Here is a 20,931-nt window from a genome sequence, read left to right as displayed (position 1 = left end):
CTTAGCAGATCTTCCAGCCAATTCTATCAAACCTCTACAACTAATCCAGAATGCGGCTGCAAGATTAGTCTTTAAAGAACTGAAAAGAACGCATGTCACACCTCTTTCCATCAGTTTACACTGGCTAATAGCTGCTCATGTAAAATTCAAGGCATTGATGTTTGCCTACAAAACCACCACTGGCTCTGCACCCCTTTACCTAAATTCACTACTTATAGACTTATGTGCCCTCTAAGCTTGCGTTCTTCAAGTGAACAACACATTATAGTGCCTTCCCAAAGAGGTACAAAATAACTTTCACTGACTTTTACATTAACTGTGGGGGGGGGGGTAAAAGTGCACAAATATATGCACTTTAGCTTGTTTCACTATAAATATGAGAGCATACATGGCAACATGAAAGCTAAATATAGCCCTGGAAAGCCGGCAGTGCACAGAAGAGCTTTTCGGTCATGAGTCACGTCCCTCTGATGCCCTGCTGCTCACGCTCCTCATCATCACACTCTCCTCTTTCTAGTGATGGAGTACTTGCCTCCAAATCACAATCCCTGTCCACTGTTCTGAATTATTTGTAGGTACTCATTTTGATAGACACTTTTATCCTAGGTAACTTATGACCTGCATCTAAAGAAATGTTCCATATTGGCAAATCAAGAAGTGAACACGGTAACACATTTGTTATTTACAAAAATGTCCTTAAAATGTCCTTGAAACATGGCCCTGCAGTACTGTGAGTATTGTTAGCTCTTGTTTGATAAAGTGCTTGTGAATAGAATAGAATAGAATGAGGAATTTGTTGTGGTTTCCATGAGTTCTGGGCAAGGTTATTATAGTTAACTAAAACCTTAAAGAAATGTATTGAAATATATATATTTCTAAACAAAATAAAGTAACAAAAAACAAAAGGAAAACAGAAAATATAAAAATATAGTATATTATATTATTATATAATGTAAAAAAATTATTTCAAAATATTAACAAAAACTAATACATTGTGCAACTAATATGTAGCCAATGGGAAGTGGAACTATTGTTAAATGCTCTGCCTGCTGGCACATAAGCACTGCAAGGTGAATGGAGATCTCTCAGGATTAGTGGATTGAGTGTGACTGTTCAGTATGAAGCTCTCGGCACAGTCTGAATGAACAGAACTGAATGTCCTGTAAAAGACAAATCATAAAAAGCCCATCACCTTCAACTCAACCTTGCCAAGACAGAACTGCTTGTGGTTTCAACAAACCCATCACTTCATCACAATTTCACCATCCAGTTAGGCTCATCAACCATAACTCCTTCAAAGACAGTCAGATACATTGGAGTTATGATTGATGATCAGCTGAATTTCTCAGACCACATTGCTAAAAATGCCCAGTCCTGCAGATTTGCTTTATACAACATTAGGAAGATCAGGCCCTTTCTTTCGGAACATGCTACACAACTCATTGTTCAAGCTCTTGTTTTGTCCAGGCAGGACTATTGCAATGCTCTCTTAGCAGATCTTCCAGCCAATTCTATCAAACCTCTACAACTAATCCAGAATGCGGCTGCAAGATTAGTCTTTAAAGAACTGAAAAGAACGCATGTCACACCTCTTTCCATCAGTTTACACTGGCTAATAGCTGCTCATGTAAAATTCAAGGCATTGATGTTTGCCTACAAAACCACCACTGGCTCTGCACCCCTTTACCTAAATTCACTACTTATAGACTTATGTGCCCTCTAAGCTTGCGTTCTTCAAGTGAACAACACATTATAGTGCCTTCCCAAAGAGGTACAAAATAACTTTCACTGACTTTTACATTAACTGTTCCCTCCTGGTGGAATGACCTGCCCAACTCAATCCGAGCAGCTTTAAGAATCGGCTAAAAACAAAAATCTCTAACATCTTCATTTGACCCTTTAACTCTAGCACTCTCTATTCTAATGCTAAAACAAACAAACAAACAAAAAAAAACACTTGACCCTCTAACACTTGCACTCTATTCTATTTCTATTCTTACTACTTGTTTTCTTTAAAAAAAAAGATCCTCTGACACTAGCATTCGCTATTCTTTTTTCATTCTATCTTCTTGTTTTCTTTTTATTTATTATGACAAAATTATGTAATTAATACATATTATATTAATTACATATAATAAAATCTAAAAAAAAAAAGTCTGCTAAATGACTAAATGTAAATGTCTGGCTGACAGTTTTTAGCATCTTATCCTCATCTCAGCAGGATGGCAGAGAATGTGAAATAATCTCCTGAATCAGGGACGCTCTGCCAGGCGTACCATTGCATACCCTTGAACTGTCATCAGTGAAGCTTAGCGTGTGTGTGTTTGTGTGTGTGAGTCTTACCATGACTGATTATGAAATCACGTCAGATGAGGATCATGGGGCTTATCTCAGCACTGATGCAATAGGACGTTACAGGACATGAGAATGAAGAGGGATAGTTGTTCTTCATTACTGTAAAGTGAGACACTGTATCACTTTACAGATTTAGCTGTTAGATGTATGAGTTGCTACAGTGGTGGTAACAGATATCCTACTATTCCAAACAACTGAGAACCTTTCTTCTTCCCTAAAAAGCTTTACCTCTATCCATAATATAGCTTTTTTTTTCTCAGCGAAAAGAAGTCATCTTGTCTAATCTTTTCACTTCACAAGACATTAAAGGTGGGGTAAGTGATTTCTGGTAGCCAATGTTGATATTTCAAATCACCAAAACAAACACGTCCCTACCCCAAAAGGGTCTCGCCCCTATTTTGATAGCTCCGCCCCTCACATACGTATGCAACCCAGACAACGATTAGTTCTATGAAATAAAGCAAAACCAATGTTACACCGTGTCTACACCAGACGCGAGCGGCGCGACAAAATACTATAGAACTCATTATAATCAGTGATGCTATCTACACTGAATGCGGCGCTGCACGACAAATCCCCGACAGAAAACTGCTGCTGCATTCTATTTATGATGTATTGACACAAATTTCTAATGATTTTCAACGGTCGCTTTATCCCGTCCACTGTAGACAGACTTTAGCTGTTGCGGCGCGGCGCAACAACTGTCCCGTCCAGTGTAGACACGGTGTTACACACCTATCTAGAAGAAACAAAACAAACTCAGCGTCCGATTGCAGGCCTTCCGCTCCTTGAGTTCTCTCCAGTGCTGGAAAGATTCTTGCCTTATCGTAAGCCTTTTTTGTTCCGCAGACGTTTTCCTCTTTCGTTTTTTATCTGCCATCTCTATCTTTCTGTCGCTTGGCTCAAGGCTAATGTCTGTCCTGTGCACTGAGCACTCTCTCCTCCGCATCATGAGTAGACACGCCCCTTAATGCTGATTGGCTACAAGTTTGTTTTGGTACTCGGCCTGCGTTTTTGAAAAAATACATACCCCACCTTTAATTGATGGACTGTAGCCATATGGGTTACTTGTGGATTATTGTGATGTTCTTATCAGCTGTTTGGACTCATTCTGACGGCACCCATTCACTGCAGAGGATCCATTGGTGAGCAAGTGACGTAATGCTAAATGTCTCTAGTTTCTCATTACTAGCAGATACATCATGAGATGTTTAAAATATTCTTCTTTCCTACTGATTATGTGAAGCATTAATAATATGTGAGTTATGAAATTCTTCATAAATGATCTGATAATCTGTGCAATTCTGAGCAAACCAACCTTTTGTAAATGACTGTTTACTTGTACATGACTGCTCTTGGGAAAATTAATGTACGGTTAAAATAGAACTCTAAATAGAAATAGAACTTCTTTCTTGAATATCCTTGAATATAATATAATTCTCCTTTCAGTCGCAGACAAGAATGCATTTTTCTTTGAAGCCAAAATAACCACATATCACTTTGAAAAAACTGATTATAGATTCCTAAGTACATAATATTCCTCATCTTGCACAACCTGACAGTGTAGCAAGATTTAATTTGACTTGCTTACCAGATTCAGTATATTCCCACAGGCCTTGAAATCCACAGAGGCAGCATTTCTGTAACTTGAACTCTGGTTTTCTTCAATGATCCTTACTGTTTTGTTACCCATTGACTTCCATGAACAAAAATACATTGGAAGTCAATTTGAACTGAAACTGTTTGGCTTTCTTCAAAATATATTCTTTTTATGTTCCACAGAAGAAGGAAAGTCAAACAGGTTTGGAACAACATGAGTAAATGATGACAGTTTTCATTTTTGGGCTGAACTATTAAAAAAGTTGCACATTTTATTGTCATCAGCATGAATTTCCTCAACAACCACATGATTTGAAGTATTCATGTCCAGTGAAGGATGTTTGTTCAAATCCCTATGTACTGTATTAGTGATGCTTGCCTTAGCCAACACCACTAATAAAAGGCAATTTCAGTGTTGTCACCAGCTGCACCATGCTAAGCAAAAACCTCTCTGCAGAAATTGCTTACAACATCCTTAAGGCCAAACTGGATCTGTGGCGTGGAACAAACCGAGTTTGCAAGATTCTGCTTCACACAGATAAGCTCTGTGAAGGAGCAGTCCTATTAAAACCAGACCTCAGTATGCATGAATTCAGATTTGGCTTTTCATTTTGTCTTTCTGGGCACCTTCTCAATCTCATCAATGCATTCAGCACTAGAAATTATAATGTGAAACAGCAAGACCATTGTAGTTCAGCCAAGCAGGGTTATTATAGTTAACTAAAACCATAAAACAATTTTTGGTACTTGAAATAAAATAAACTTTGAAAAAAATAGTAAACAAGAATGATTACAGCTTGCTGCCATGGCAGCTTTTCACATTTTTATTTAGTTTACCTTTATGTACTAAAATAACTAAAACTAAAACTGAAATAAAATTAACGAAAGCTATGTAGACATATATATATATCAATTAAAAATGACAAAAACACTAAACAAAATGACTAATATTTAAACTAAAATTGAAATAAAAACGGAAGAATAAAATAAACTTTGAAAAAAATAGTAAACAAGAATGATTACAGCTTGCTGCCATGGCAGCTTTTCACATTTTTATTTAGTTTACCTTTATGTACTAAAATAACTAAAACTAAAACTGAAATAAAATTAACGAAAGCTATGTAGACATTGATATATATATATATATATATATATATCAATTAAAAATGACAAAAACACTAAACAAAATGACTAATATTTAAACTAAAATTGAAATAAAAACGGAAAATATGACAATAAAAATTAATTCAAAATATTACAAAAAACTCAACGACACTAAAATAAGATGCAGCTAAGATGCATGACTATAAGAACTACTGCAGGTTATGGACTAAACATAAGAAGATTATGATTTACATTTTGTAAAGTGTAAATATGATTGTTTTGAGAGTTTGCAGAAGCCCTGGATGATTATGATTTACTGACAGCAGTTGCACGAGGCCTCGATAACCCACAATGAGCATTTCACTAGAAGCTGGAGTAGACTGGAAAAGCTGATTGAAAACATTATTTTTGCAAATCTGTTTGGTGATGCTTACGGTGCAGAAGAAACACAGCTGTCAAGAATTGTGAAAGAGTAAAACAAAAAACAAACTCATGTTCTCAGCAAAGTAATTCTATTTATTGTTCAAAGGAAGTCTGTGGAGAATTACAGCAGTACACACTTGACTGAACAGCTGCCTTTATCACATAACACAGTACAGACAAGAATGAGGTCAAAACTTATATGAATAGTGAAATTAGTAAAAAATCACTATGGCTCCCACGTGGTGTGTATGGCTACTTCTTGTGGTTACAGAAGGCCTGAAAATTAAAACGAAAGGGAGTTCACTCCTTTTTCTCTGATCAAATTATAAATGTATAAACACCCACTCAATATCAGTAAGAGAAGGATAACAGAGGGAAGTTGCTAACAGGCACACACATTTGGACAGATCTGGGAGAAGAGGAGAAAACAGGCTGCAGTAAGACTCAGAAATGTGACAACTTAATATGCAGCGGAAGAGACTATTGAGAAAAAAAAAAAAAGAATAGTGCTATATTGTCATTTGGGTTGTTGAAAAAAGGAATACAAACTAAACTGAGAACTAGTCTAGTTTGTATATTTCACAATTTTGTCATTATCTTCCTATAGGAAATGTATGGAAAACCAGTTAGAAATATTTCCCTATATATAATTGCATCCGAGGTTTATTTGTTTAAACAGCCTGTTCAGGAAGCGTTTATAATTGATTCTATGTCTATATATAAATATATTTCTGTATATATATATAATTTTTTTTTTTCTGTATATTGTTTTTAAAAATAAATCTATTTAAACCCAGTTGGGGTGTTGTTCTGCATTTGATTTCCTTTCCAGTTATGTCACCAAAGCTCTCCATGTATTAAATTCGAAAACTACTAATTTGTCCCGGCTTGATGTTTGCCTATCAGGCAGACCAGTATCATTCCCTTTAAAAGAGCCAAATCAAACCCAGTATCAATGGTAAATTTAGCCGCAACAGCACCAATGCACTTCCCAATTTAGTATATACAATCAAGAGAAATTTGCTCTCAAGATGCAGGAGGAAAACAAAATAAAACTCACCAGCCCGCGTGAACCTCAATCTTCACAGCGCGCCGGCTGAGCAGGGTTTTCTAGCACCATTTGAACTGTTTGTACATTGTTGCTTGAACTGTATTGTGTGTCCACAAGTTGAACTCTATAACAACCTCCAATTTTTACACTGTTTGAGCCGAGTCTTTTATATTTTTATATATATATATATATATATATGTATATATACACACACACAAATTAGCAGAGAACATGTCCTGAATGAGCTAACTATGAGATTCACACATCATTCAGATGCTGGTTCGCTCTCCATCGTATGGTACAACACCAAAAACACCTATAGTAGAGATATTCATCGAATCTTGATACACTAACACCAAACGTCCCTGTCGACTCGTTTGTGAACTCAGTAACTAAGTCTCTGGGTGAAAGGGTGTTTTTTTTTCTTTGTAAAGGGGACAACTTTCAAAATGACAAGACCTATAGAGCAGCCAGCAGAAATATCCATTTATCTAGCCAAACATTGTCTATACTGCTTTAAACAGGATTCTCTTACATATACATGACAGTGTTTCTCAGTCAAACATCTTTATTCGCCATAGAGCAGGGGTGCCCAAACTGGGTCCTGGAGGGCCGGTGTCCTGCAGAGTTGAGCTCCAACTTGCCTCAACACACCTGCCTTTAAGTTTCTAGTATGCCTAGTAAGAGCTTGATTAGCTGCTTCAGGTGTGTTTAATTGGGGTTAGAGCTAAACTCTTCAGGACACCGGCCCTCCAGGACCGAGTTTGGACACCCCTGCCATAGAGCATTAATGTTCTTCGTTTCATGCACGGTAATTCTTCCCCCTCCTGCGCGCGGTTCTCGCTCTGTGCGGTCGACCCAGCGACGGAACACCTGCGCGGGTCAGTCGTCCTCCAAGTCGTCGCCCTCCGACTCCTCTTCAGCTCTCCGTTCGTACACTTTATCTCTGTGCCGCTCCTGGATCTCCTTCATCTCCTCGGCGTAGCGGCAGAACGCTCCGCCGAACTTGCTCCACGCTTTGAAGGGTATCGTGATAGAGTTTCTGTAACTGGGCTTCACCTCGCTCACCCGCAGAAACACCCCGTACTTGTTGGAGCCCACGTCAAAGAAGAACCGCTTGGAGTCCACCGTGATTGACGTGCCCTCGGGGAGCTCCCCGTAACCTCCGGCGCAGCCGCCGCCGACCAGCTCCTCGTCGTCCCCGCCGTAGTCGTCGATCAGCTTGGCCAGGGCGTCGCGGAACTCGATGAGACCCTGAGCGGGAAGGGCAATGGTTTGCCCGGATTGCATGCCACCCCCGGGCACACCTCCTCCGACGCCAAAGCCACCAGGCCCGCGGTTGACGGTCTGACGGATCCGGAGGAACCTCCCCCGCTGGTTCTCCTTCAAATCGAGGTAGTATTTGCGGTTTTCCCTCACTAGGAACTCGCTCTTCAAGGCCCGTCTAGGCCCGCCGTCCTCGCCGCCGGAGGACTGAGCGATCTGCTCCGGGGAGCTGGGTCCGAGCTGGGCGTAGTGCTCAATGAAATCCCCCAGGTAGTCCCGAAACTCCGCCGCGACTGACATGGAGAGTGTCAAGCGACTTTTGGAGCCCCCAGCGCCGACCTCGGCGATTTTGATGAACCTGCCCTTCGAGTTTTGCTTCACGTCCAGATAGAAGCGCTTGTTTTGGATGTCAAGTCGTTTGGACGCCAGCTCCTGGGTCTCTTGATCCCTCTGGAAAGGCTGGAATCCGCTTCCTCCACCGCCACCGCCGCCGCCGCCGCTGCTGCTTCCACCTCGCTCACTCCCACTATCCCCATCCGCCATCTTCACCATCACCCAGAGCTGCGTTTTGTTTTCCCACCCGTATTTCATCAGGTCCCGCCTTCACGGCATGAGAACGTCGTATGAATGGCCCATTGCTCTGGAACGTCACCTCCTCAGGAACATCCGGGATTGGGCGTTTGACGTGTCAGTCATAAATCCGCTTCTCCAATTGGATCGCAGCCTGTCCGTTATGCGAGTAAACACCGAATCCTCATTCTCTTTGGCTCACTAGGACTGTCTGTCAAAGTGTAAAGCGCACCCTATTGTTTTGACAGTACCCTGGGCGATTGGTGTACAGCGGTGTCGATAACGTGTTAACACAAGCACTTTATTGCAGATAACACTTGGCCCTTCCAACGGTACACGGAGAATAATCCCTCAGTCAACCTTTTACCGTTTTCTAGCCATTTACATATACATGTAAGAACTTCTAAATAAAGTTGTCACAGAAAGTTTAGAGGAGAAAAAAAATATTGCGGAAAGGCTACACAAATACAGAAATGTTTACCTTCATGTTTATACATTGCCAGAAAAAAAGATACGCTGGCAACCTAACGCAAAGTAAATATTTTACAGATAATATTTAATAATTAGTTCTGGCCTTTAGTACAATGGTAGTATGAAGAGAATAATTTATTTACCGTACAACACGTTATTATATATAGCCTATATATATATATATATATATTTCATGCTAACTAGCACTTGCCTTTTTTACACATTGTATACATGTTTTTATGCACAGAAAATATACAAACGCGTTTATGTTTTCTCATAAGTAAGGGTGTCATATAAGAGGGTCCTTTACATTAAAAAAAAGTTTCAAAGTCCCTGACTTGGTGCAAATAAATTTCAGTTAGTGCATATAGTATTAATCCTCAGCGATTTATTATTAACCGAAAATGTTTTTACACTTGATTTGGCCTCGTGTAACATAATTACGATTGACAAAATTATAGTTTGATTAGAATTTTTATTTGGTTACATAATTCATCTTTAGTCATTTACATTACGACTTTTAAATGGAGGTTACGTGCTTTCTGTAAAATGTCAGGCAGTCACTGTTAAGTCCCGCCCACGTGCTATCCGTACATCGATGGGGGATGGTAGACGCAGATACATGCCGAATTCTCATAGGCCTTCCCGAAATTCGAACCAACAACAGACATTTTGATTGGCTAATTCCACCGATCGGTCTGCCTCGAGCGTTCGCTGCTGAACGGGCCGGGGTTTATTGTTCCTCCGAGTCAAGAGGCGAAATAGATTGTAGACAGACCTCCCCGGATCCCATTCAAAGTAATAATTTGCTGAAATGGTATGTAATGCTTCAATACTGTTCCGTATGACTGTTTTCTATAACTCGAAATGTCCCTCCTTTTTGTTTGAGCTTATTTTGTCGTCTTTTTAAAGATTCTGCCCTAGCTCTGAGCTAACGCTGGCTGGATTTTGCTCTTGCTAGCTCGCGGGAGTAGCTCGTGCTAATAGCCGTTTAGTAGTTACTCGTAATTTAATCACGACGTATGTGGTCCCTGCTTAAATGATTCGCGCATTGAGCCTGACTATCGTTTTGATTTGAACGGTTTTGTTGATAGACGTCGCAGCTGTTGTGACATTTCTCCAAGCAGGATAGCTAACGTTAAGCTAAACTCTATCCATTAGCGGCAGTGTGGAGCTCGCGCTGATCAGTTCATATAAACTTTATTTACTGTAACTGTACAGTTCTTCAGAGACCACCGACTCCTGAGAATTGCGTTATGATTTTTTTTGTGTGTGTGTGTGTGTGTGTGCGCAGGTTAATGTCAGAAACACTGATAAACTGTATCGTAAGTTTAGCGTGGCAGGCAGGCAGTCATATGAGCGGGAGATTTACGTTACCTGCTTTAACATGCTGTTAATCGACTCATTGGCCTTCATTGAAGTGGCAGATGGCATTGCTGAAAGTTTTTAGGTTAACTTTAATTCATTTGAAGGAAAAGCAGGATCCCATACCTACTGGGCGGGAACAGTGCAAAGTGTCAAGAGAAGTGGAGTATTTTCTCCAAAACCCGCATTTTTTGTTGTTGTAGAGCTAAAGTATTCGGGTAGTTAGTTACTTATGAGTAATACATTAAAAATACATGTTTTGATGACTTGCACAATAGTAGACACACTTAACTATAACACGCAGTTACATATATATTATTTTTACATGTAAAGAAAAAAAAGCATTATTTTGTGTAAATATATACTGTGTAAATTATTTAATATTCTGCAATATTAAATTTGCGTGAAATTAAATTGCATGTAAGTGTGAATTAAATTGACATGTGGCCAAGTATGGTGACCCATACTTGGAATTAGTGCTCTGCATTTAACCCATCCAAAGTGCACACACACAGTAGTGAACACACACACACCCGGAGCAGTGGGCAGCCATATTGCTGCGGCGCCCGGGGAGCAGTTGGGGGTCCGGTGCCTTGCTCAAGGGCACCTCAGTCGTGGTATTGAAGGTGGGAGAGAGCGCTGTACATTCACTCCCCCCACCTACAATCCCTGCCGGTACGAGACTCGAACCCCCAACCTTTGAGTTACGAGTCCGACTCTCTAACCATTAGGCCCCCGGAAATTTTGTACATATAAAAATGAAATGTAAAAGATACACTATGCATTTTAGTTATATTGTTACATATCAAATATTATGCATTATATAATATATTGTTACATATCAAAATTACTTGTTACATTAAATGTTAAAGGAAATTAAGTTTTGTTAGTAAAAATTGTATATATTCTGCAAATGTTATTTTTTACATAATTGTACATTTATTTTTTATGTAATTTAATTTTTCTATATGAATTGTAACTTTTACATATAGAAATTAAGTATTACATATTTAATTTTTATATGTGAAATGCATTGTTTTATTTTTCAGTATGCTTTAAATATGCTGAAGGAAATACAAATAGTCTCATACTGTTATTGATTATTCTGATTGTTTTGTGCACTGAAATGCTTGAATATGTTTGTATCTGAGTCTATGTATCGTTTTGTAGGCTGGAGGAAAGGCAGGTAAAGACAGTGGCAAGGCCAAGGCAAAAGCAGTGTCTCGCTCACAAAGGGCTGGACTTCAGGTAAGCCTCTTTTATTTTTTATTTATTTTTTTTTTCTGTGCTGGTTTTACCTTGTTTAAATGACCATTTTTTTTTAGATATCCTTCAGTCAGATGGGTGTAGTTGAGGAATTTGTTAGGTCACAATTGTCACAATTTCGGATACTACTTTCTAAGGGAATGCATATCTGAAATTTGTAGTTCCCAGTGGGTCGTATCCACAGGCACTTGAAGACCCGCACTACAAGCCATGGTCGTGTAGGAGCAACAGCAGCCGTCTACAGTGCAGCCATCCTTGAATATCTCACAGCTGAAGTAAGATTCTGTGCCACTCACTTTCAATACTGCAAAGCAAATTAATGCAGATTTGCAGCACGCTACTAATCGTGTTTAATTCTTGTCGTAGGTTTTGGAGTTGGCAGGAAATGCTTCAAAAGATCTGAAGGTGAAGCGTATTACTCCTCGCCATCTACAACTGGCCATTCGTGGAGACGAGGAGTTGGACTCCCTCATCAAGGCAACCATTGCTGGTGGTGGTATGTTGGAGTTTAATTTATTTTGTGCTGGTTGCAAAAATGCTGCTCTCTTGACAAATGAGGATTTTAAGCACTTGTATGTTTGCTGACTTCTTGCAGGTGTGATTCCTCACATCCATAAGTCCCTGATTGGTAAGAAGGGCCAGCAGAAGACTGTGTAATTCCTGTTGGGGTCGCTATGCTGACATGGACTCAAGAACTTGCGTTTGGGATGTGTGACCAGATCGGCTTGTTCATGTTCATCCATTCTCTTTTTTTTTTTTTAAGTTAATATTAATGTTATACTAGCTAACCACAAGTGATTTGTAGAGTTTTGTGTTAATGTTATATCGCCAAAACTAGAATGGCAAATAAGCCCCGCCCCCCTCAACCCAAATGTCAGGTATTTTAGAGAGAGACAAACAGGAAGTGTCTGATCTTTCCTGCTGTGGCAGTGGAATTGTTTGAATTGGCCAGACCTATGGAGCTGTTTTATACTGAAAAATGGAAATAATAAAAACATTTTATACAAAAAAGTTATTTGTTCTTTTGTATTGTCTGCCTTGGTCTTCCATATTTAAAATATATCTTAATGTTTGTGGGTGACGATGTGAACCAGGATTGTGTTATGTGCAATCACATTTAAACATATATTTATAGAGAGAGAGCGATAAATACACTTCAGCATACATATCTATATAAAAAAAGTAATTTGTATATAAAATATTTTAATAAAAGTTCTCATGTCCACTTGTTTAGAGCTTGTTAGTAGTAGGATATGTATGGAAATAATTTACTTTAAAGGGGTCATATGATGCTGCTAAAAAGAACATTATTTGGTGTAATGAAATGTGGTTTAAGGTTCAAAAACACATTATTTTCCACATACTGTACATTATTGTTTCTCTTCTATTTCCCGCCTTTCTGAAACGTGTGGATTTACAAAGCTCATCGGTCTGAAAAGCAAGGTGTGCTCTGATTGGCCAGTTATCCAGTGCGTTGTGATTGGCCGAATACCTCAAGCGTGTGACGGAAATGTTACGCCCCTCACCATACTGTGATGCCGTGTCCGGCCGAAACGACGAGACAAAAACATTAAAACCCATTATAAACGAGGCATTTGTTGCATCCAGAGGGGACATAATTACGGATTATGACTTTCCATAAAATGTGCTGCACACATCTGAATATTTGGGTTGAACTGTTCTGGAACAGTGTTGTAAATACAACTTAACCACTGATTTCTAGTTGGAAGACCAAACAAAGTAGTTTTGCTTTCACAACGAAACACACAGCGTCACACACGGCGGGCTAGAGTGAGCGGAGGCCGACAGCGCAAAGTTGTTGTATTTCCTCAGCGACCAGCACGGATCATCCTCTATCGTCCTCTTTTGGAAGGCCAAACAAAGTAGTTTCGCTTTCAGAATGAAACACGCGGCAACAACAATACTACAGCGAGAATAAAAGTTACGCCTTCTTTGTTTGCGTGAACATTTGGGCGGCGTAATGCAAATCTTCCCACATCGTGACGTAGACATGTGGGGGCGTGTTAGAATGAGCCGTTTTAGGTAGGCGTGGTTGACTCTTTTATAAAGAATATCTCTTTGGATTTGAGAATTTATTCTTTGCAACTTTACAGATCGTCTTTATGCACCAAGAGCTTGTAACACTCCAAAGAGAAAGGAAAAATTTAAATAGCATCAATGACCCCTTTAAAATAATTTACTTGTGTGAAATGAATTTTTTTTTTCAGACACTTAGTTTCATGTTATTTACAATTAAACGAAAATGTGTTCAAATTTGTTGAATACAAGTAGTTACTCTGTACAAGTACTTCTTGGCATATAAGCGCACCTTTACATGTACAGTTATTTTGTTTTTGAAATATAAAGTACTCATTTAATTCAATTAAGCACATTAAATTCTGAATTTTAAACCACCGGATCGTCCGACAATGTAATCAACGATTCCAACACTTTTTCATTTTATATAGATTTCCCTCCTGTTTTCATATTATTTTTCTATGAGTAATGTCGTCACAAAGTGTGGACATTAGGTGGCGATCGAAGACCACATAATCGCGAGTCGGTTTGCATGCTCTCTTAGAGATTTTAAATATCCTGTTTGCGTGTGGGAGGATATACTTGTGATTCTAAAATAAATAAATAACATGCATTAAAAAAAAATCATAATTCACTTCACCGTGCATTAAAAAAAGACATTTTGATGACAGCCACTCGTGTGTGCAGTTGACAGGCTTAGATGCAGCCAACCAGCTAAGTTTGAATATAATACAGTGTTGTTCTTGTGTGCACCTGTCTTAGTTAAAGCATATTTCACTCTGAAATACACTGACGCGTTTAACAGTAAATCCTCCAAGTGGGTTCTTCTGGATTTTCTGCATAACCTTGAGTATGTTTACACACGGTCAGACTCCAGTCATGATAGAGAACTGGCGGATGCACAAGCTCCGATTTATTGCCTACCTAATATCATTTGACCACACTAACCTAGGTACCAAATTAATCTAAAGGAAGTCTTTGTAGCATCACAAAACTAAAAACATTCATACAGATGCAGAATGATGGTTTTAAATGTCCTATACAGCTGCAGCAAGGGTAATATCGTTTGTGTGTGCATGTGTGTGTTAGACCTCACTGTTCTGCTGCGTCATGTTGCATATTAGATCTGCAGTCAATCTGTGTGTGCGTGAAAGACTGAACAGTTTTAACCTGGGAATTAAAACAAGATCTCACACACGACTGCAGGCTTTGAGTTATGGGACATCTGCAATGCAGAAGCCTATATATAGCAGAGAGATGGAGGAGAGCGAGGGAGGGAGGGGGCTGAGGACAAGATACAATATTATCAATGGAAAAGTTGCCAGTCCCACAAATATTATTCAGTACTGCAGGTTTTTAGTGCTTCTTTGAAGTTCTATTTTAAGATAGCAGTCCAGAGTCATTGCATATTTTTTGTTATAATGCATAATGAGTTTTAAAAGGTGATTAAAACATATACATATATGTCACAAAATCAAAGTATTAATATGAAAATTGTGCATATCATTTTTTAAGAATAATTAATAATAAATGTTCTTATCATGTGCCCTTGTGTTTAGTGCTTAGTTTCCTGCATTACTTCAGCAATGAATAAATATGTCATTATTATTTATTATTTTGCTCTACATTTGAATGTATAATCATAACCATTAATGTTCACTGAGATTATTTCTGGCACATAATCATTGCTGAGATGAAGCCGTCTTTTAATAATTTAACTGATTAAATATTTCAGGACTTCTTTTAGCAGGAAATGGATATGCTTAGAGTACTCTACATTTGAGTTGGTGGTTGACCATCTGCAATATATATTCACCATACAATGCGTGATGTGGTAAAATATTTTTAAGTAATGACCATTAAACTGTATTTGTGTTGTGCCAGTTTCTTCTTGCATTAAGAAATCACTTAAACAAATCAATAATTCCATGTATTTACATTTTTATTCCAGAAAATAGCCATAGAAGTCAGATAATGTGCAGTCTGTCGGTCATTGCGACAAAACAATGACAATGATATCCCTTATTTAGAGTACTGTTAAAAATGTTGGGGTCAGTAAGATATTTTTAATGTGTTTGAAAGAAGTCTCTTATGCTCATCAAGACTAAATTTATATTATTACATTTATAAAATGTTGTAAAAGAATTTAAAACAACTGTTTTCTATTTGAATGTATTTTTAAAATAGAACTTATTGCTGTCACATCAAAGCTGAATTTTCAGCATCATTACTCCAGTCTTCATTGTCAAATGATTCTTCAGAAATTATTCTAATGTTTATTTTCCGCTCAAGAAACATCTCTTCTCATTTTATTGTTGTTGAAAACAGTTGTGCTGTTTAAAATGTTTTATGGAAACTGTGATACAATTTTTGATGAATGGAAAGTTCACAAGAACATCATTTATTTGAAATAGAAATCTAACATTACAAACGTCTTTACTGTCACTTTTGATCAATTTAATGCATCCTTGCAGAGTGAAAGTTAAAAATAATAATAATAATAGTAAAAATCTTACTGACCCCAAACATTTGAACAGTATTGTATGCTATTTGTGTGTATGCATTTACTGTACATGAATGTGTTAAGTAGACTATATCAGAACTACCCAACTACAGCGCACTAAAGTTTCAATGCAAATCATTCAAAGTTCTAAAGTCATTATCATTCTGTATGACTCTCTCAGAGGTAAATGAGAGGAATCTCATATGGAATAGCCAAATAATGAGAATCACCCACTGTCACAGATTTTGATGTGATTGATTCCCAAAGCATTACATTTTGGAGTTGCTCTGGATTCGTCCAGCCAAGAACAGGAGATGTGCCGTCAGCAGAACGGGTGTTTGCTAGATGCATAATTTATAAGCTCTGTCTAGTCTCCCCTCATAGGATATTCAGTAATAAAATACACCTCAGTCTAAAGCCTACAAAAAAAAAAAAAACCTAAAACCTTTCATGCTAACTGCCCTCCCTCTAAATCTGATTATCCATTCATCCATTCCTACTAAATAAGAATGTACACACAGAATAAACCATGGTACTGAATGATTACCATATTTTAGTGCTGTCAAACGATTAATCGCATCCAAAATAAAAACATTTGTTTACACAATATGTGTGTATACTGTGCATATTTATTATCCATAAAAGCATGACATTAATATAGCATTATGTTCTAAAAAATATATGGTACTTTCTGGTTCTTTTTTATAGCCTTCATTCAGTTGTTTGTTCATCCCCTTCAGTCAGTTAAAGGGTTAGTTCACCCAAAAATGGAAATTAGGCCATACATTTCTCACCCTCAAGGCATCCTAGGTGTATATGATTTTCTTCTTTCAGACGAATCCAGTCGGAGTTATATTAAAAATAGTCTTTGAGCTTTCAAGCTGTTTAATGGCACTCAGCGGGTGTTGCAGTGCTTCAGTCCAAAAGAAGTGAAATAAAAAGCGCCCCTCCATTTAAAAAAAGTGTCTCACACGGCTCCGGGGGGTGAACAAAGGCCTCCTGTAGCGAATCAATGCAATTTGTAAGAAAAAGATCCATATTCAAAACGTAATAATCACTTTAATGTAGCTTGCGCTCACTGTTGTACATTGGAAGCAGTTCCGGGTGGATGACGTATGAGGTCAGCATTGCACATGCGCCGTTGAGTCTCAGCTTGTGTGATAAACCAAATAAAAGAGAATTACAGTAGTCGATGCGAGAGGTGACAAGTGAGTGAACTAGAATGGCAGTACTGTGGGGAGTGAGAGATGAATGAAGGCGAGCAATATTATGGAGATGAAAGTAACAAGACCGGGTTATACTATTAATGTGAGCTTCAAATGAAAGAGTGCTGTCAAAGATGACCCCCAAGTTCTTAACCTGGCGAGAAGGAGAAACGGAGGAACCATCAATGGATAAAGAAAAACTACAGGACCTAGAGAGAACAGAGTTAGTGGCTACAAGGAGTACTTCAGTCTTAATGCCATTAAGTGGAAGAATGGAATCAGGCTTAGTAGATACATAAAGTTGTGTATCATCAGCGTAACAGTGAAATTTAATACCAAATTTAGAAAAGATATTACCAAGTGGGAGAAGATAGATTAGAAACAACAGAGGACCTAGGACAGAACCTTGGGGGACGCCACAGCTAACAGAAAAGGGATGGGAATGAAAACTTTTTAATTGTACGAACTGTGTACGATTGGAAAGGTATGAAGTAAACCAAGCGAGAGGAATACCAGAGATACCAATAGCAGATAAACGGTTTAACAAAATATTGTGTGAAATGGTATCAAAAGCTGAACTCAAATCAAGCAAAACAAGAATAGATAAGGACCCACCATCACCAGCAATAAACAGATCATTTGTTACTCTCACCAAGGCGGTTTCGGTACTATGCTTGGGACGAAATCCTGACCGAAAACACTCATGTAAGTTATTATTACTAAGGTGAACTTGGATCTGTGCTGCAACTGCTTTTTCAAGAATTTTCGAAATAAAAGGAAGATTTGAAATGGGACGGAAGTTATCTAAATTGTTAGGGTCCGCACCAGGTTTTTTAAGAATTGGGGTCTAGAGAGTGTAACATTAACATTGAAAGAAAGCAATTTATGATCGGATATGGGTATTGCAGTTGCTGTACAGTCCAGAGGTGTAACACCTGAACAGCAAACAAGGTCCAGAGTGTGGCCTTTAGAATAGGTTAGAAAGTCCACATATTGCTGGAGACCAAAACTGTCCAGGCAAGAAATGAAATCCCTAGTGAGCGAGTTACTAGCAATGTCCACATGAATATTAAAATCACCCAGTAGAATAATATTAGGTGATAAGGTACACAGTGAGGTTAAAAATGCACAAAATTCATCTAAAAATGTATTACAGTATTTGGGTGGTCGATAGACAACAGCTAGAACTGTAGGTGTTGGACCACTGATGGATAAAGCAACTGATTCAAAAGAAGCGTACGTTGATACAGATACAGATGCTTTATAAATCGATTTGTGAAGTATCGCTAGACCTCCGCCACGTCTTGAGATACGAGGTTGCGAAATGTAAACAAACTCCGGGGGACACGCATGATTCAACTCTAAAAAGTCATTCTCTTGCTGCCAGGTCTCAACCAAACAAAAGAAATCAAACTTACAATCATCGACAATGTCACTGATGAAGAGACCCTTGTTAGAGAGTGAACGAATATTAAAAAGTCCAACTTTCAGCTCATTCCCACCCAGTGAAGAGCTAGCCGATCTGGCTAAGCTAGCCAGGACGCTCTGGTCAACAGTCCACCGAGTATTCCTTGCTGCTCGGGGAGCTGAAGTCCAGAATGACCATATAACCTTCGAGCCATCATACCTGAAACCCCGTCGAGACCCACGATGGATATATTTCGGGCGGGGACGATGAACAATGTCCTGATAGAGGCAGAGCGAAGGTGGAGGCTCAGCAGAGTAGCACCGCAGCTGGTAGAGCTCGGTCACTGTATTTAGAAATGGTGAGGTCGCCGAGTGGAACAGTGACAACAGAACAATCCAAGCGATGATGAAAAAAATGGTAAGTCCACATTGTGTCCGTTGTTTTGTTTTGATCTCTCCGCTGCGCTTCTGCGTTCATCACTTCTGAGCGGCGCATGCACAAAACCGAACTCATACATCATCCGCCCAGGACTGCTTCTGTTTACAATAGTGAGCACAAGCTAGATTAAATTGATTATTACGTTTTAAATATGGTTATTTTTCTTACAAACACGCATCGATTCGCTACAGGAGGCCTTTGTTCACCCCCCGGAGCCGTGTGAGACACTTTTTTTTAAATGGAGGGGCGCTTTTTATTTCACTTCTTTTGGACTGAAGCACTGCAACACCCGCTGAGTGGCATTAAACAGCTTGAAAGATCAAAGACAATTTTTAATATAACTCCGACTGGATTCGTCTGAAAGAAGAAAGTCATATACACCTAGGATGCCTTGAGGGGGAGTAATTTATGGCCTAATTTTCATTTTTGGGTGAACTAACCCTTTAAATTATTCATTCATGTCTGAGCCTACTTCACGTCTGAACGGTTATTCAAATAAAGAGGTGTTATTTTACAGCCTTATAAATTTATGACAGTGTCCGATGTATAGGCTACTATGGACATATGGTTACATGATTATGCGGACAACATTTTATTCTATTATACAAATTACACCCTTTGCAAACAATGCTACATACAAACTATGCGAGCAAAAAAAAAAACTAGGCAAACATACTACCGTTCTTTTTGTCATTGTAGTTTTCAATTCTGGAGTAACAATAAATAAAAATAAGCAATGATATTTGTAGAATATAGTGTAACACGGGCTACATTACCTGGTCGGTGGACATGGTTTCCAAACAGGGTTTCTCCATTCGCCAGATCAGTCAGCTTAGTCAACGAATTAACGTATATAACTTATATACAGCGACAGTATTTATGACACTGGTAACAGACAATTGCGCTTATCAACCATATAGGGGAACCGTGAGCAAAAGTTACATGGTGTTGCTTTTAACAGTTGAAAATTTTTATTGATTGGTAAGAGGTATGAGTATAACTGCAAACTATGAAAATCTCATTACCTCATTCTAAAGCTTTTACTTTTACATTTACTGTTGCTTGAGCAAAATCAAAGTCCCTTTGGCAAAAAGTCATTTGAAAAGGAATCATGCAAAAAAGTTCCCTTCGTAGATTTGCAATGCTGACCAACGAAAATCTACTTTATTTAAAAAGTGACCAAAGTGACCTTCAGGGCAAAACATCATAGGCCCTGTCCCAATTTGCTCACTTCACATGCACTTGCGGTCTTGCGGATTTACAATGGCCGCCGCATGCGCGTGTCCGTTAAGTCCCTGCCATAGGCCCTGCATTCCATTCGGAAGGGCTCATTCCTATGCCCTAATCATCTCTTCAAAGGGTTTACCCTCTGGAGTGAGAGCTTTGAAGGGATTAAGGGTGTAGGGGTAAAAAAAAATTTTTTTTTTGAATGCACTTCTGCGTCACCTTAACGAGACGATCAAGGAGGCACCTTCGTCACACATTTTGTACGCTGGTTGACCCACAATCATCTTTTACATTAAATTTAATCTATATTTTTGTATGTAATGTAATGTAATATGTATTTGTAATGTATATTGTGTCTATGTATTTGAAATATTTGAATGGACTGATAAAGGTAGCTGTAAAGTATTTTTGTTGAAGAACAATGTCGTTTTGACCATAACAATGTACCAAATCTAACTCGTATAAATATTAGAGTACACTCTAAAAAAATGCTGGGTTAAAAAGGGACAAACCCAGCTATTGGGTTGTTTTGACCCAGCATTTTTTAGAGTGTAGTATAGAGAAATACTATGCATACATTTTTCGGTAAATGACGCCAAAGGATCACATGGGCCTGAAGTGTCCATCAGTTGTACCCTTCAAA

At 38.6% G+C, this 20,931-nt stretch overlaps 2 protein-coding genes across 3 annotated transcripts; one reads left to right on the top strand and one right to left on the bottom strand.

Moving 5' to 3' along the window:
* Positions 1 to 7,250: 7,250 nt before the first annotated feature.
* On the top strand, positions 7,251 to 12,305 carry h2az2a (H2A.Z variant histone 2a). 2 transcript variants are annotated; one of them, XM_016291249.1, is made up of 5 exons: positions 7,251 to 7,343; positions 11,375 to 11,452; positions 11,632 to 11,745; positions 11,837 to 11,966; positions 12,066 to 12,305. In XM_016291249.1, exons 1-5 carry the CDS (start codon positions 7,323 to 7,325, stop codon positions 12,125 to 12,127), a joined length of 405 nt encoding a protein of 134 aa, XP_016146735.1. In that variant the 5' UTR covers positions 7,251 to 7,322; the 3' UTR covers positions 12,128 to 12,305. The 2 variants fall into 2 exon arrangements, with proteins under 2 accessions (XP_016146735.1, XP_016146736.1); XM_016291250.1 differs by lacking the exon at positions 7,251 to 7,343 and adding an exon at positions 9,497 to 9,656.
* On the bottom strand, positions 7,350 to 8,616 carry purba (purine-rich element binding protein Ba). Its single transcript, XM_016291245.1, has one exon. It carries the CDS (start codon positions 8,387 to 8,389, stop codon positions 7,415 to 7,417), a length of 975 nt encoding a protein of 324 aa, XP_016146731.1. The 5' UTR covers positions 8,390 to 8,616; the 3' UTR covers positions 7,350 to 7,414.
* Positions 12,306 to 20,931: the final 8,626 nt, after the last annotated feature.

This window comes from Sinocyclocheilus grahami, unplaced genomic scaffold (genome assembly GCF_001515645.1).
Source record: "Sinocyclocheilus grahami isolate Dianchi unplaced genomic scaffold, SAMN03320097.WGS_v1.1 scaffold269.1, whole genome shotgun sequence".
In the NCBI taxonomy this organism is placed as follows: Eukaryota; Metazoa; Chordata; class Actinopteri; order Cypriniformes; family Cyprinidae; genus Sinocyclocheilus; species Sinocyclocheilus grahami.
Note: the sequence above shows the minus strand (reverse complement) of the source record. Positions and strands in the feature narration are given on the sequence as shown.